Source organism: Helianthus annuus, chromosome 9 (assembly GCF_002127325.2).
Source record: "Helianthus annuus cultivar XRQ/B chromosome 9, HanXRQr2.0-SUNRISE, whole genome shotgun sequence".
Taxonomy (NCBI): domain Eukaryota; kingdom Viridiplantae; phylum Streptophyta; class Magnoliopsida; order Asterales; family Asteraceae; genus Helianthus; species Helianthus annuus.
The window spans coordinates 56520985-56537374 of NC_035441.2; the positions used below are offsets into that span (position 1 = coordinate 56520985).

The 16390-nt window shown below is 33.2% G+C and overlaps 2 protein-coding genes across 2 annotated transcripts; both read left to right on the plus strand.

The window, feature by feature from the left end:
* Nucleotides 1-1484: 1484 nt before the first annotated feature.
* On the plus strand, nucleotides 1485-3953 carry LOC110875759 (E3 ubiquitin-protein ligase RFI2-like). Its single transcript, XM_022123962.2, has 4 exons — nucleotides 1485-1584; nucleotides 2173-2333; nucleotides 3091-3143; nucleotides 3791-3953. The coding sequence occupies exons 1-4, from the start codon at nucleotides 1485-1487 to the stop codon at nucleotides 3951-3953; spliced, it is 477 nt and encodes a 158-aa protein (XP_021979654.2).
* Nucleotides 3954-14416: 10463 nt separating this feature from the next.
* LOC110875760 (protein FAR1-RELATED SEQUENCE 5-like) lies at nucleotides 14417-16151 on the plus strand. Its single transcript, XM_022123963.2, has 3 exons — nucleotides 14417-14917; nucleotides 15016-15038; nucleotides 15563-16151. Exons 1-3 carry the CDS (start codon nucleotides 14417-14419, stop codon nucleotides 16149-16151), a joined length of 1113 nt encoding a protein of 370 aa, XP_021979655.2.
* The last annotated feature ends 239 nt before the right edge of the window (nucleotides 16152-16390 follow it).

The window sequence follows — 16390 nt, forward strand, 5'->3', positions numbered from 1 at the left end:
ATTTAATTTAAATAATATAATGAATTGAATACTTTAAGTTGGAGTCCTATTTTATTTAAACATCACATCTAACTTCCTTGATCAACATCCATCAAAGTCGTCCCATCACAACCATCAAACCTCCTACAGCAAATCCAGCATTCTCAATTTCGACCTTTCATCTTTGATTAGCATGTACAAGGTTGTCCACCGCCAATTAATTATCATGCCTTGGACCGCATATTCATATGCGAGCTTCTCATGCATGGAAATGAGTTACGAATGTGGAAGTCGTGGGCATTAGATAACACATCGTATTTGAGATTCTTGCATGAGACATGGGGTTGAAAGGGGCAGGCAATCCAAAGGTTTGTTGTTTGATTTGCCTGAAGGTTTCATTTCATGGTGGTTCGGCACAGCGGGTTTCATCTAGGTCAGTTACTTGTGTTTTGTTTTTAGGAAACTTAATTTGATTGTAACATATGCATGAAGTTTGTTTGCAATTCCAACTCGATCGTTGTTTTTGTTTTGAGTAAAATGTTTTTTTTTTTCTTTTATTTTGGGATCAAAATCAATCATCTATATATTATGCGTTGATATACCTACACTAAACGTTGTAGTAGAGATCAATATACGAACCATTTCACCCTTAATTCTAAACTAGATTTACATCCAGTTTCAATGAACTTTTCTAAAGTCGAAACTAGATTCAGCTACTCCAAGATGATCGCTTGCTCTCTCTCTCTCTCTCTCTCTCTCTCTCTCTCTCTCTCTGTCTCTCTCTCTCTCTCTCTCTCTCAATTGACTTTGACGAAAACAGTCCCTAAAGTTTCAGTAATATCGCTTAAGGTCCCTTGATTTTTTTAAGAATAATACCTCACGGTTGTCAACTAAATCTCTCCACATTTCAATTCATTCAGGTGTCTCCACATCCCAATTCTATTTAATTTCTTAATTCAAAAATATTTATTAAAGGCGATAAATGTGTAGGTATAATCATATTTAACTTAAAATAAATTTGGTATAACATAACAATTTGTAATATCAAGTTTTATTCTTTTTTTTTTTTTCAGTTTAACATGTTTTTGAAAGTATATAGACTATATAATCAAAGCATATAAAAAATATTTTATATTAATCAAACATAAATTTATTAATAACATAACACTTTGTAATAATAAAGTTTGTGAAATATAGAAGTTAATTATTATTATATTAGTAGTAAGTTTGATTATTTTTTTATATTATCAGTTCTCCACAGACACAACTTCACCATCCTTTCTTCCTCAACTTCTCTTGCACCAGACCCCAATCCCAGCCTTACCTCGTTCGATTCTCTCTGCATCAATTTCACTTTTCATTTCATCAATTTTCACTTTTCAATTAAAGCACAACAGTCCTCAAATTAAAAGCGGTGTTTTGGGCAATCAAACAGAGTCTTCCTTCTGTTTGAATCAGCTCTTAGATAACATTAGATTCGAGTTGTTGCTAATTATTATATATCCATGAGGTTGCAGGATGCATATATTTGTACGATTTGCAGGGACGATGTTACTGACACTCGTGGCCAAGCGAAGCTTCAATGCGGAGATCTTTTTCATCTGGGTCGGTTTAATTGGGGTTTGAGTTTTGCAAATTAAACCAATATATAATGTTGCACGTGGGTTTTTTGTTTTAGTTTTTTGTTTTTTTGTTTTTTTTGTTTTTTTTTTTTTTTTTTTGTGAACCGCGCAGCAGGCTAGGCTTGTAATGGAATAAGGAGAATCCGTTTATTTTGTGAAAGATAGATTGCAATTTGTATTTCCTTTTAACTGCTTATTGTAATTATTATCTTTATGTTTATTTATTATTTTTTTTAAACGGCAAAGGTTACACACATCCCGCTTAGTATTTGATTTGTTTAGCAACTAAAATTCAATTGAAAAAGATATTTAACATGATTTAATTACCTTATTTTCAGGTTTTTAGAAATTAGCAAAAATGGAAAAATAGTAATGGTCTTATTGCCAAACCCCTGGATAAACATCTATAAAAAAAAATCATTTACTTACCCAAAACGCTTTTTTAGTAGTTTTTGATCATTTCAAGAATTAGATGAATGAATTCATGCCAAACATAGATCTAGGGATTTTGAAATGTATACATGCTTCATTTATGTCAATGTAACTTGTGTTTCTGTGGTGTTTGGTATAGATTGCATTCATCGCGAATTTAGTGCGAAGGGAGAGATGCGATGTCCCAACTGTAGAAACGTTGAAACGAGTCAATGGCCTTTCCCAAACAGTCCCAGACCATCTAACGAGCTCAACGTTGACGGCTTGCTCAATCGTGGCGACCGTATTGATCCTGAAGCAGTAAGCTTTATAAATCTTATTTCTTGTTGGTTGTTGCCTTACTAATCACTTGAACTTTCTAGTTATAAATTTACAACAAGCACATTTTTATAATTAGTGTAGTGTTCTTATTGCTGAGAAACGGTAACCTCTAGGGGGGAGAGGGTGGTGATCACTCATCACTCACTCATCACTCACAACATCCAATCAAGTTCTGCCATGTCATCAATTATTATTCTATCACTCACAACCTTTTTAGTGGAAATGCATATCACTCACAACACCCAACAGTAAACCCTCACACCCCCTCACATCCTTTCTTCCATCACGCGTGAAATATATCACGGAATTGAAATCCATGCGTGGAATTTGAGCAGTGGCGGTGGTTTATCACGGGGAGATTTTCTCCCACCCCGGGTCCCCTTATAGTAACATTATATTATTTAGGATTATCTTATATTTGTTTATGATTGTATATATTGTTTTCTAAAATAGTGCTAGGGTTGTTTGTATCTCTTCCCTATATATAGGGTATTATGTATCAATACCATACAATTCATTCTCATATTCAATACCATAAACCACTTTTACTTTGAAAATTGAGTAAACAGATATAGAACCAACTTCTTATACCTGTAAAAAGGATCCTCACTTTAATTTGTTATTGTTATTGTTAGTGTTAGCTAGCGTTTGCGTAAGTGTTAGTGTTAGTGCTAGTGTTTTTTGCAATGGCTGAGATCGTTTTCAACTAATGAAGTGTCCATGATTTCTTTTTCAGCCACAGTTCCAATCTGAGGGATTTGGTCGGGGTCTTGCTTATGCTGTTTTAGAGTAAGCATTAATTTGTCTTATGTTTTCTTATTTGTGTACATTCTGCCTGTTCCTTCAGTTGTGTTACTTTCCTTTGTCGATGCCTAGCTATCTTCCTTTGATTTTGATTCTATGTTGATAATTTGCATACATGACCGTTACACTGACACGTCATCCCCAGCCAGGTTGGATGTTGCATCGAATCTAATTGTACCTATAAACGTTGATGGGTCCCAGGATAGATAATGGCCAACTATCCATCCAATGAACAATCAATTAATGGGCCTATAGTGGATACATGGCTTACTAAGTTTTTTATATGAAACGTTTCCATTAAAAATACACTTCTAACGATTTTTGGCCTATTGTGACATTTTTGTTATGAGAATTCCAAAATTATGTTAAAGTGATAATTATTTATTTTAGTTTGGTTGTTCTAACCTGTAGTTCAGCTCTCAAGACTCGCTAACGAATCACCCTGAGTATTGAAGAACTTGCAATTTTAGTTTTTATATAACTTGTGTGTAAATACCCAGTTATTAGTTTTTAATGCATGCATTAAAAATAAAGTCTGGGTGATATTCAACCCGTTCTAACACATTCTATTTTAAACTATATTTATATCAGAGATAACATAGCTAAATATATTTATTTTTTGGTGGTTGCAGTTCTCCTACTGAAGGTCTCGGTTATTATGCCTCGCTAACGAATCAACCTTACCCTTATAGCACTACACTTGCAGAAGGGCATGTGGGTTGGTCCTCTAACCAGCCACAGTTCCAATTTGGGGGATTTAGTCGGGGTGATGCTGCTGCTGCTGCTGCTGCGTAAGCACTTTTTGGTCTTGTGTTTTCTAATCTGTCTGCCTATTCTTACAGTTGCGTAAACCATTGATACCTTGCTATTATCCTCTGATTTTGATTCTATGTTGATATTTTGCATAGACGTTAAGAAGTACTTGGGTTTTATTTTTTGTTGAATGCAAACATAATGACTCTATCAACTGCTGCGGGTCATATATTAGGGGCGAACTTACCTTTGGCATCTTTGCCCCTAAATTCTATCTGAAGTTGATATGTTGATATAAGTTTTTTCTGTATGAGTAAAATGCGAACCATATTGCATTTCTGAGGATGATTAAATTAAACATACACGATACTAAACATAAAACTAAGCTTACTTTCAAGAGGTAAGTGTCTCTACACAATGCCCAAACTAATTTTTAGTTAGTATTTCATCAGACTAAACATAATCAGCTAATTCTTTTAATCTATATTTATATGAAAAAAAAAAAAGTAATCTTTATTCTAAACAAGTATTTGTTCAAATATTCAATTCTTTTACACACACAATGTTGCATTTAAATATTTTTTGCTTTACTGTTAGCATTACAATTTGCTTTTCGTTATCTATTAATTTTCTTGCTTTACTGTTAGCATTACATTAGTGGATGTTATGTGATTTGACTTATCATCATTTAGGAATTATGTTTTAGATCTGAATACCGTTCCAGTGATACATCAATATATCACTTAATTGTAACTAGATCGGATGAACAGCCTAATAGGCCTGGCGGAAAGAGGTTGGATGCTACATCAAATCTAATTGTACCTATATATTGACGAGTCCCAGGATAGAGAAGGCTAATGGCCAACTATCGGATCAACAGCCTAATGGGCCTGGCGAAAAGAGGTTTAAAGGAGACGTGGCTCGCAAACAAATCATCCTTCCCGTTACCCTTACCAGACCTTTAACCTGCACTGTTACTTTTGCATATGAACAGTATGCACTAAAACTACACTTTTAGTGAACGTGAACCTATTCTGACGTTGTATTATAACATAACCCAATTAAGTGATATAGGTAATGATTTCTTTATTTTTGTCTGGTTGTTGCAGATCTTTCACCAGTTTTCTCAACTCTGGTGGCTCGCTAACGAATCCACGTCATCACCCTTCCCTTGAAGTACCTGCAATGTTAGTTTTTATATGAAATGTAACGCATTAAAAATACGCTTGATGATGTTCGACATGTTCTAACACATTCTATATTGAGCTATGTTTTAGACTATCATAGCATAACCCAAATTATCTAACAGGTTCTAACACATTCTATTTTGCTGATCATTGCAGTTCTTCCACAAATCCTCCTTACGCCTACTCTGAACCTTCAGTGTAAGCTTTTATATCTATTTAGCAATAAGAGCATCCACAATGTTATCATATTTCAGACTTACAACTTTTTCACACAATGTACAAAGCTCCTTAAACTCCACCTCACCTTCCACATCATCACCACCTGCTTTTGCATTTATTTTGTGTATATGTATATATATCAACTTACTTTTATATTATTTATATTTTGTATTACATTTAAAATTATATACATAAGTAATAAAATATATTTAAATTAATCTGACAGAATGAAATAGAAAGTTTAACATTAAATAAAAAGCTTAAAATGAAATAAAAACACACATAAAATAAATAAAAACGCTAAATTAGTTAAAAATAACATACAGTTGAACGTGTGCCCTGTGAAATTGTGCATAATTGTCTTGTTGAATTTGTTGCTTAACTTGTGCCCCGTGAAGTTGTGCATAACCATAGTTGAGACTCGGGTTTGGAAGCACATGGTTGAATAAATTCTTGAAACTGAAGTTTTGATTATGTTGGGTTGGGTTTGGTTCGGATTGGTTTGGTTTGGTTTTGTGTCATTGCCTAAAAGATCTTGAAAACACGACTGTTATCATCCATTTTTGAATGATAACAAAGACGAGATTAATTGTTGAGATGAAAATGGAAGGGTGTGGAGAGCAAAATGGTTGAGAGATTGTGAGTGTGTATATTTATAATGAACATAGAAATCGCGGTTAGTTTAGGTTTTGAGAAGGTTGTTTTTTTTTTAATGACATATAGCCCTTGAGGGGGCCCACTTCAAGTTGTGGATCACAGTCGGTAATTCCAGACATAAACCCGACAAACCTTGCAGTGTGGCTGGACATAAGGTGCTCGTCCGCTTCCCCTCCACGTAATCCAGACGTGAGGATTTACCCATATTGTGGGTCCTCTAATTTGTATCAAAACCAAGTTATGAGTATTTTTGTATGAAATATGAAAAGTATGAACTAAATATCACTTTGGGTGTTTTCAACCAATTCTCAGACATGTTATTTTAAGCTATTTCTTTACATGAGATAAGATACATACCCCAAATTATGCATTGACTTATTTATCTACTTCGGGCCAAGGTCTCTACTCCCTCCTTGGCTCGATACTGAATGATTTTTACCCTTACGGTTATCCTGATAGTGCTGCACCTAGTTTGTTGTTTTGACACTTTGGTTACTTTGTTTTGACCCAATATTGTTATATGTGTGTTGATATTTTTATTCTTTGTTGTTGCAGTTCTTCCACTAGAGGTCTCACCTCCCATGGCTCGCTAATGACTCAACCTTACCGTGACAGTGCTACACGTGCAGAGTTGCGTTCACAGAATCTGAATGCCTATATTCTAGGAGCAAGAAATCAAGGACGTGAACCAGCCACAGGGTAGAGGTAGCGACATGGTTCACTAACTCTTAAACAAGTTTTTCTATGTATTGCATGTGTAGAGTTGGTGTATGTACTTTTAAAATGTGTCCCATCTTGTGAGGCCTGGTGACAGACATTTGAGTTGGTTATGAATAAAAATACAAATGTAGCTGTCAAATTACATAAGGGGAGGAGGGGCGGTGCGTTATAGCACCGTGATGAACAAAAATAACGCGTTGAACTCCGCCGCCTCCCATTGTATCACGCATGAATTTTAAACGCGTTGAAGTTATCACGCGTTGAAGATTGAAAGAATTTGAACGTTGGTTCCTATTTTCGACCGTTATTCAACGGTAATTTATTAAAAAAAAAAACCTTTAAAACTTTTATATATATCACCATTTTAAACCATTTTACACACACCAAAAACATAAACCCATTTCACACAATCTACATCTTTCTCAAATGGATTTTCCTACGGATTCGACGTTTCCGATTTCTAGCAATAGCGATACCGAGTCGTCTTCCGACAATGAGACGCTAAAATATTTTGTGTCGGTGTATAACGAGCTTGATGCCGAGTCGTCCCGCCCAAAGAAGAAGATGGTCGACCGTGATCGTATACGTGCCAACGAAGTTTTTGATGAACGATTTTACGTGCGTAAGGAAGAAACTCACTTTCGGTTGAGATACGATTTGATCGAACTAGTAGGTTCTCTAGGTTGAGTAGGTTTTTCTTTTTAAATTGTATGTTTGTAGTATGTTAAATTGAAGTAGTATGTTTTAAATTTAATGAAATTTTTAATTTTAGTGTTTTATTGTTAATTTCTAATTTAAAATAAAAAAATAAAAAATAGTGAAATTTAATTTTAATATGAAAATTAAAAAAATTTGGGAGTGATAGAATTCCATCATCACTAGTGATACCACCCCCCTACATTTCTATCACTAGTGATAGAATTTTGGTTGATGACATGACATGATTTGATTGGATAGTGGGAGTGATAGAAATCTATCACTAGTGACCACCCCTCCTCCCCTTACATAGCTACCTCCGGTACCCCTTTTACCCACAACATTTTGGTTCTCTATATGTTATTAAAAAAATAGACTATAATATGGGTTGCACACTTATTGCTTCAAAAACACTTTCCGGCAAACTTTTCCAACTTGATTATTTGACTTGGTTTAAACGTTTTTTTAAGAATTCGTACGAAGAACAAACAAATGTTTTACCTTGCATCGTCGTTCGGCATCTTTGGGTAACCAGTCGATATCTTATATAACGCGATGTTTGAACAAAATCTGGAAAACCATTGAGAAGTTTGGTGATCATCCACGAATCTGGCTATATCATTGATCGATTAGGTTTGTGAGTGTTTACCTTTTAACCGTTTCGTCGATTTTTGAGGAGAAGAAACTGAAATTTCGGTGATTAATGCAGCAATAAAATAAGGAAATGAAATATGGATGGATCATGAAACGGTCACCAAGTTTGAATTTGAATATATTATATTTTATTGATAATTACGATTTGACGCTTATGGTTTAGCCAATTTAACTTTTTAACTCAAAAATAAATATTTTGACAACTCTACGTTCGCATAATAACGGTTTTAGCTCACAACACTAGCTCTCTGTTACTTTTTCTTTTTTCTTTTATCCAAGTGTATGGCTATTTTGATCTTTACACACCTTAGGTTGTTTAAATAAATTATAAAGTACTTTGAATATCTAAGGAGGCAGTTTATATAATTACACAAATTACCATAATCATCCCCCAACGTCATACTTTCCTCCCTTGTAAACGAGTATTTTTTTTATTTATTTATTTGGAACGTTTGTATGTTCAAAATTCGTTTATTTTTTAAACCTTTTGTTAATTAAAATAAATCACTTTCTAAAACCTTACTTTATTTTAACTTAAATTTACTAAACCTTTTGTTTTTATAAATATTTCTTAAGCAAAGAGAATTTTAAAAAAGGTTGGTTTTAGAATGAAGAGTACTAAATGTAAATGATTAAAAAACCAATTGTAAAAAAACAAACAATGTTATAAAGAACGATAGAAAATGAACTACTTGATTTTTTAAACGAACGACAATCAAAACTACGATTTTAGGAAACAAGCGATTAAAAAACAAACTATTTAAAGAAAAGATGGGCGGCTTAAAAACAAATGATTTTAAAAACAATCTATACTATATAATAAAAGAAACCACTTTAAGAACACTTGTCATCATATTAGGTCATCTTTTATAGATAATTATTATTTTAGTTTAATATCTTCTAATTAATTATAGATAACACTCATTTTTTTAAAACAACTAAAACTAAAAATCAAATTAAATTATAGAATCGAAACTTCTCCAAAATAAAACTATATCAATTATTTATGTATCGACTATTTTTAGATGATGAAAGAGTATTTATTTATTATTTTTATTTTATTTTTTAATTGCTTATAAACGATTAACGACATATGCCTAGCTTCATTTTGATTTTTATTGGAGCATAATAACAATACATATATAATTTTTTTTTACTCAAATCCATGTTTTCAATAGCTAACTAAGTAACGTCATTTTGGTTTTCTTTTTTTGATACAATACATATATAATTTTTTTTTACTCAAATCTATGTTTTCAATAGCTAACTAACTAACGTCATTTTGGTTTTCTTTTTTAACTGTTGTAATTATAGCTATTTTCAAATATATTTTTTGTTTTCTTTTATAATTGTTGAAGAATAATCTTTTATCACGTATATTTTGATTTCAAGTATATTGTTGCGGCATACTTATATTTATGTATTTCTTGAGATATATTTTATTCAAATCAAGATAAGAACAAAGTTGTACAAGTAACCGAGCAAAAACAATTAAAGTATAACCTTTTATAACATTCTGATTTTTAGTGTATCGTTGCAGCATGCTTATATTTAATCTTTTGCATTAACCGAACGGGTCAAATACAATTTATCTATTTCTATGTTGTTCGATCGATGTAAAACACGTGTTTATATCCTTTTGAGCATATCACGAGTTTATTTTTAGATACTAAAACCATAATGAACCAAACCAATATCTATCGAATTCACGATGCAATAATCTTAAAATTAAAATGGAATCGGGAAAAATAAATCGTTGGAGGGGGAGATAGATTAATATAACTAAAATTTTAAAAATATAGCTACGTGAGTTTTACCATTTAAAAAGAATAATAAACTTATGTATTCAGGTCGTATAAATTTTTTTAACATTTCAAATAAAGTTATTAAATTATATAACCAATTTTATCCAAAGTTTGGTTCGGATTAAATGCTTATCACTTATTTAATTATTTATGTATAGAATTAAAAATAAGTTTTTTTTATAGGGTTAGAGTTTGACAACTTCAAAGCTATTTATTTTAGAAAGAAGGTGTCAAAAGTAAAAATAGGGGTGCATTTAGACAAGCCCTTTAGTTTAATATCTTATATTATAGATAACCTTCCTACTAAATATTATTAATTTAATATCTTAAGGATAATTATTATTTAGTTTAATCTCCTTCTCATTTATAATATTATTTATTTGAGTTAATTATATTTGAACGTTTTGTTTAGTTTAGTTTGGTATCAAATAGATTTTATGAAATTTAAAAAAATTTACTAATATTATTTATCATTATACATTTACGGAGTTTTAAATAAAGACTTAAATTCGTTGAGACTTCGTTAACAAATTTTACTTTGTATTAATATATTAAATATTTTTATTTTCGCTATACAAAATTACATTTACTCAACCCATGTAATACATGAGGTTTTTTAGGATATAAATTTTTATTATTTGATATATAAAATTAGATTTATTCAATTCGTACAATACAAGAGGTTTGTTAAGGATATATATTTTTTTATTATTTAGTATAGGAAATTACATTTATTTAAACCGTGTAATGCGCATATTTTTAAAGAAGTAATTTTTTATTATTTGGTATATAAAATTACATTTATTCAACCCTTGTAATAAATGAAATTTTTAAAAGATGTATTATTTTATTATTTGGTAAACAATATTACATTTATTCAACCCGCGTAATACACGTGGTTTTAAATATATAACTTTTTTATTTGGTATATAAAATTACATTTATTCAACCCGTACAATATGATAACTTTTTATTATTTAATATATAAAATTATATTTATTCAGCCCGTACAATAAATGATGTTTTTAAAGATATATTGTTTTATTATTTAGTATATAAAATTTATTTATTCAACCACGTGTAATACACGGGGTTATAACCTAGTGTTTATAAAAAACAAATGGTCAAAGAAAATTACAAATTTGGCCCTTGTGCTTTAGTCAATTTAAAGTCTTTTAGCTCAAAAATGAATATTTTGACATATCCAACCCTACGGTTGCATTTTGAAATGGTTTTAACCCACATCACTAGCTCTGTCACCTTTTCCGGTTAAGTGTAAGTGTATTTTTGTATTATTACACCTTAGGGCTATTTATGTAAATTACAAAGTATTTGAATATTTAAGAGGCTACTTATGTCCCAATGAGGACAGGGATTTCGAGGGGCACGTGTTTTTCTTAAATCCGATATATATATGGGTGAGGTTCGGCTACAAAGTCCATTTTTCCTACAAAGTATACAAAGTCATAAAACACCACAATTTCAGCCATAAAACACACTCGAAACCCACAAATAACATAGTGAAGATCACTAAAACACAATATTCAAACTCTAACAGTCCTTAAAAACTTCAAACACATCATTGTAGAACTAGACTATGAATATAAAACACAACATCATAATTACCATAAAATATACTAATGTTAGTCATTCGATAATCAAAGGCTTATCATCCAAAACACAACACAAAACCCACAAATATGTTGTTTTAGTTATCTTCAATATGTTATTTGTGGGTTTTGAGTGTGTTTTATGGTTGACATTATGGTGTTTTATGACTCTTTTACACATTGTAGGAAAAATGGACTTTATAGCCAACTCTCACCCATATATAAATATATATAACCCATATATATAGGCTAATTATAATGAGAAAACTCAATCCGGTTGACTAAACCCTGAAAACTCTAACATGTGGTTAGGATTCATCCACGTTTAAATTGATATTTGAAAGGAGTAAGGGCATGATAGTCATTTTCTATGTTATATTTTTGACATTATGTGATGGGTTGGTGATGTCTGCACACGCAGACTTTCTCATACCTTCACAACCTTCCTTCTTGTCATCTTTTTAATTAATGCATGTAGTACTTGTTAGACTTTTCACAACCTTCCTTCTTCTCTCACATCTTCCTATCACAACCTTCCAATATCTCATTAATACATACCCCTAAACAGCTTTTTCACTTCATTTATTCAGACCAGAGAGAAGAGTGAAAGAGAGAAGGGCAAAGAGAGAATCCTTACTCACCATTGAAGAGTATTTGCATTTAACATGGCTGATTCGAACAACCAACAACATCGAACTGTTATCGGTGGTACGGAGTTACCCAACCTCAATGATGATCCTGGTTCACCCTTAAATGTTGTCCCACATAATCTTTCACTTCATTTTGCATTTAATGAAGATGAAGATGCTTTGGTTGAGGGTAGAGTTTCACCAGATCCTGAACCTATTTCTTCAGAGCTTCCAGGTGAGTGATTTTTTTTCTGTTTCATTAAATGTACAGCTTTAAATGCTTGTTTAGATTTTTGTTGGATTCATCTTGGTTCATTTTTTTTTCTGTTGTGTAAATTAAGGATTTCTTTGTTTAGATGTTCATTGGATTCTTCTTGCTTATTTTTTTTTTGTTTTTTTATGTGTAGCCTCACTTCTGAATCAAAATGGCCCAAATGATGATGAAGATGGTGTTCAGGATTGTACTTTTACGCAGTTGCTATCCACAGGTCATTGTTTATGTGAAACCATGAATTTTTATCTATAGGTTTATTGTAACACCCATTTTTTTAATGTTTGTAGTTTATTATTATTATTATTATTATTATTATTATTATTATTATTATTATTATTATTATTATTATTATTATTATTATTATTATTATTATTATTATTATAAACAGATGATGTTTTGGGTAGTTTGGTTGAAAATGTGGTAATCTTTTTCAAGGTAAAAACAAGTGTAACCATTTATTTTTTTTATGAAACAAGCTTTTATAAAACATGTCGTTACACTTGTATCAAGTTTTTATATTTTTTGGAACGTGAAAGCACTCGAGATTACTTTTTTTGTTTACATAAAAAAAAATGCACTAGCATCTACACTTTTTGGCGACATCAATAAAATGTACTTCCACGTTTTATTTGCATTTTTTTGGAAAACGTGTTAATGTTGTATTTTTGGAAATACAGTATCAGTTTGTTAGGTTTCATATTACAAGTAAATTTGTTTTTTAACCTATATGTGTTATAATTTATTAAACAATACCTTTTTTGTAGGTGTTCATGCGGACGAGGAATTTTATGTTCACCACACACCCAATGGGACTAGAATGTGGTGTCCTAATGTTCCTATTGTTTTAAAGCCTGTTGTTGGTTCTGTATATGAAACATGGAAGGATGTGTTCAGTATGTACAAGGACTATGCTGTATATTCTGGGTTTTCTATTCGTAAGGGGCAAACCAAGAGATGGAAGGGGTTTGTCACTCACCAGTACATAAGGTGTACTAAATATTCAAAACCACAGATTAAGCGTAAAACTGATACTTTGGAGCAGTCAAGCTTGAGTATTAGGCAAAGTAATTTCACAGTGACAGATTGCAAGGCTAGTATACTGGTTAAGTTTTGTGAGGGCAGCTCTACGTGCACAGTGGTAGGGTTCAATGAGCACCATAATCATCCGTTTGTTGAGCGTTTTAATCGTGACCTAAGTAGGATTTCAAGGAAACTACCATTTGCATCCAAACAGTTTATCCATAACATGAGTTTGAACAGAATTGGTCCGATTGTTTCTCACAGAGTTTTAGTGTCCCTGATGGGTGGACATCACAATGTACGTGGCACGCCAACTGATTTTAAGAACTGGAGCCAGTCGGTTAGGCTTTATATTGGTGATCGTGATGCGCAACTTGTTATAGATCGTCTCAAAGAAAGATCTGAGAGCTTACCAGACTTTTACTATGAGTTTGTTGTTGAGAAAGGGCAATTGAGATCGATTTTTTGGGCAGAGGAAATTTCCAAGATAAACTACGAGATGTTTGGGGATGTGTTAGCTTTTGATGCGACTTATCACACTAACAAGTAAGGTTTTGGAAAGTTGCACTTTTTTTCCCTTTAACATATTATTAACTTTTGTTTATTTTTCTTTGTCGCACAGGTACAACATGATTTTTGTTCCTTTCACTGGCGTTGATAATCATAAACAATGTGTGACATTCGGGGCTGGCTTGCTATTCAATGAAACCACTGAGTCTTACAAGTGGTTACTTGAATCATTTCTGAAGGCACACAAGAAGCAACCAAAGTTAGTTCTGACGGACCAGGACCCTTCAATGAAAGCTGCCATTTCAGAGTTTTCACAGACTCTCGGCACCGCCTTTGCATGTGGCATATTATGAAGAAACTTCCCACCAAGGTTTTATTAATTTATGAATCTCTTTTGAGAAGTTTTTTTTTTGTTGTTTCATTTTATTAACAGTTTTGTGTTTTCATATGTATAGATTGCTGGAGACCTGTTACAAAACTCTGAGCTAAGAGCATTGATGCATCGTTTGGTGTGGAGTATTCACATGAGGCCATCTACATTTGAGACGCGTTGGCAACTTTTGATGGAGGAATATGGGTTACAAGATCACGACTGGTTGAATGACATGTACTCAATTAGGGACCAATGGGTACCTGCCTGCTTCCGTGACATCCCAATGTGTTGTCTGATGAAGACTACATCAAGATGTGAAAGCTCTAACTCAAGCTTCAAGGTCAACTCTTCTAGCGCTAACACACTAGTTCAGTTCATGCTATGTTACGAAACTAGGATAGACAATCAGCGTTACAGGCAACGTGTTGCAGAGTTTAAAACTTCATCTAGTGTATTCATGGACAGTACTGACTTAGCTATTGAGAAGCATGCTTTTGAGTTGTATACACATGCAATTTCCACAGAAGTAAGAAAAGAGATATACAAGGGGAAGCTGTTTTGTTACATTGTAAACACGGAGGATTGTAATGATGTTTGTGTTTACTATGTGAATCAGTTGGACAAACGTAACAATGCAACCAACACATTCACGGTAACTTGCTGTATCCTTATAGTTGCATTTTTTGTTTTAAGCTATTCATTATGCTTTTTTTCACAGAAGCTTAATTATGTGTTTTGGTGTTTTTGTAGGTTAAACTTGAGTTGAGTAATCAGTCGGTATCCTGTTTGTAGGATCGTTTGGTGACCCGAACGAGTCGTTCAGAGGTGTTTTCGTCAAGTACAGATGCGGAAAACAAGTAAATGACGTAGGAATAGCTTGTATAACACTTTAAACTCCTTTTCTATTGATTTGACGATGAATACAACCTGTTTTCGATCCGGTAGCACTTCGGTACGAAAATCAGGAACCATTACAAATGAATCCGCTCATAAGGTATTTATAGGACATTGGGACCGCTTATTGGACAGGCCCAATAAGCGGCCCAGACATGACATTGGAGCGGTCCATAAAGCTGACACATAAGCGGCCCAAGATAGTGTCAGATGAGCGGTCCACTATCACCATGTACCTATGAGCGATCCAAACACTATAAACCTATACAATCTCATAATTTCTCGTATTACGTGCCTAGATCTAACGTTCTAAGATAATGACTCGATACAAGACGTAATCAGCAGATGTAGTGCACCAACACTGTTCATGCAACAACTTCATCCGTATTGGATATCTGTGTAGGCACATTTTTTGTGTTTACCGGGTAAACAATATTGAAAAAATCCCGGCCCAGTTTATTGTTAAGCGTTGGCCTAGGGACGTGCTTCCTAAAAGTTTATTTTCTATTGAGAGTCGATATGGCGTTGACACTCGTCCACAAGCTGTTGCGAGAAGTCAGATTCTTGAGATCGTAACTGAATGTGTGGACGTATTAAGAAGTGATGTCGGAGGACATTCTTCTTTCGCTGAGCAGATAAAGGAACTGAAATTCAAGTTACTAAATGGAGGACCAGTTGATGACGAAGCCAACAATCATAACTATGCTGCTGTTGAAGAATTGCTTGGTGTTTCTTTAGATGGGGACGTAACTCTCAACAATCCAGACGGGATCAGGAACAAAGGACGCGGCAAACGCCGACGATTGTCTAGAGCACCTCAGGATGGAACGAGCAACTCTGCTGTCAAACCTCCCAAAACACCCAGGCTTTGCCGAACCTGTATGAAGTACGTGACTGGGCATGATTCAAGAAATTGCAAGAAAAAGAAGAACAAGAATAAATCAGGTAACGAGGACGAGGACTCAAGCTCTGCGAGTCAGGAGTCCACTTGATTTGGTATTTATGTTGATGTGTGTGCTGTGCGTGTTTTGAAAACTTTTATGACGCCGGCTTTTTGGTCTCCATTTTAGTGGAGCGCAAGTAAACTTTGATCACCTCTTTTGTATTTTTTGTGCTGCCTTTTGTACATGCACATGTTTGCATGTGTAGATTATCTGAAAATCGATGCACATGCATATATTTGCATGTTAGGATGTATGTGGGTTAGGTATGTCGTATGGTTTTCAGTTTA

What these genes read in the sequence shown, in the direction of transcription:
- LOC110875760 (XM_022123963.2), top strand. Translation starts at nt 14,417, where the DNA reads ATGAGGCCATCTACATTTGAGACGCGTTGGCAACTTTTGATGGAGGAA. An exon ending in ATGCAACCAACACATTCACG is followed by an intron (nt 14,918 to 15,015) that starts GTAACTTGCTGT and finishes GTGTTTTTGTAG; the next exon opens with GTTAAACTTGAGTTGAGTAA. An exon ending in AAACTTGAGTTGAGTAATCA is followed by an intron (nt 15,039 to 15,562) that starts GTCGGTATCCTG and finishes ATATCTGTGTAG; the next exon opens with GCACATTTTTTGTGTTTACC.
- LOC110875759 (XM_022123962.2), top strand. Translation starts at nt 1,485, where the DNA reads ATGAGGTTGCAGGATGCATATATTTGTACGATTTGCAGGGACGATGTT. An exon ending in CGGAGATCTTTTTCATCTGG is followed by an intron (nt 1,585 to 2,172) that starts GTCGGTTTAATT and finishes TGTTTGGTATAG; the next exon opens with ATTGCATTCATCGCGAATTT. An exon ending in CTTGCTTATGCTGTTTTAGA is followed by an intron (nt 3,144 to 3,790) that starts GTAAGCATTAAT and finishes TGGTGGTTGCAG; the next exon opens with TTCTCCTACTGAAGGTCTCG.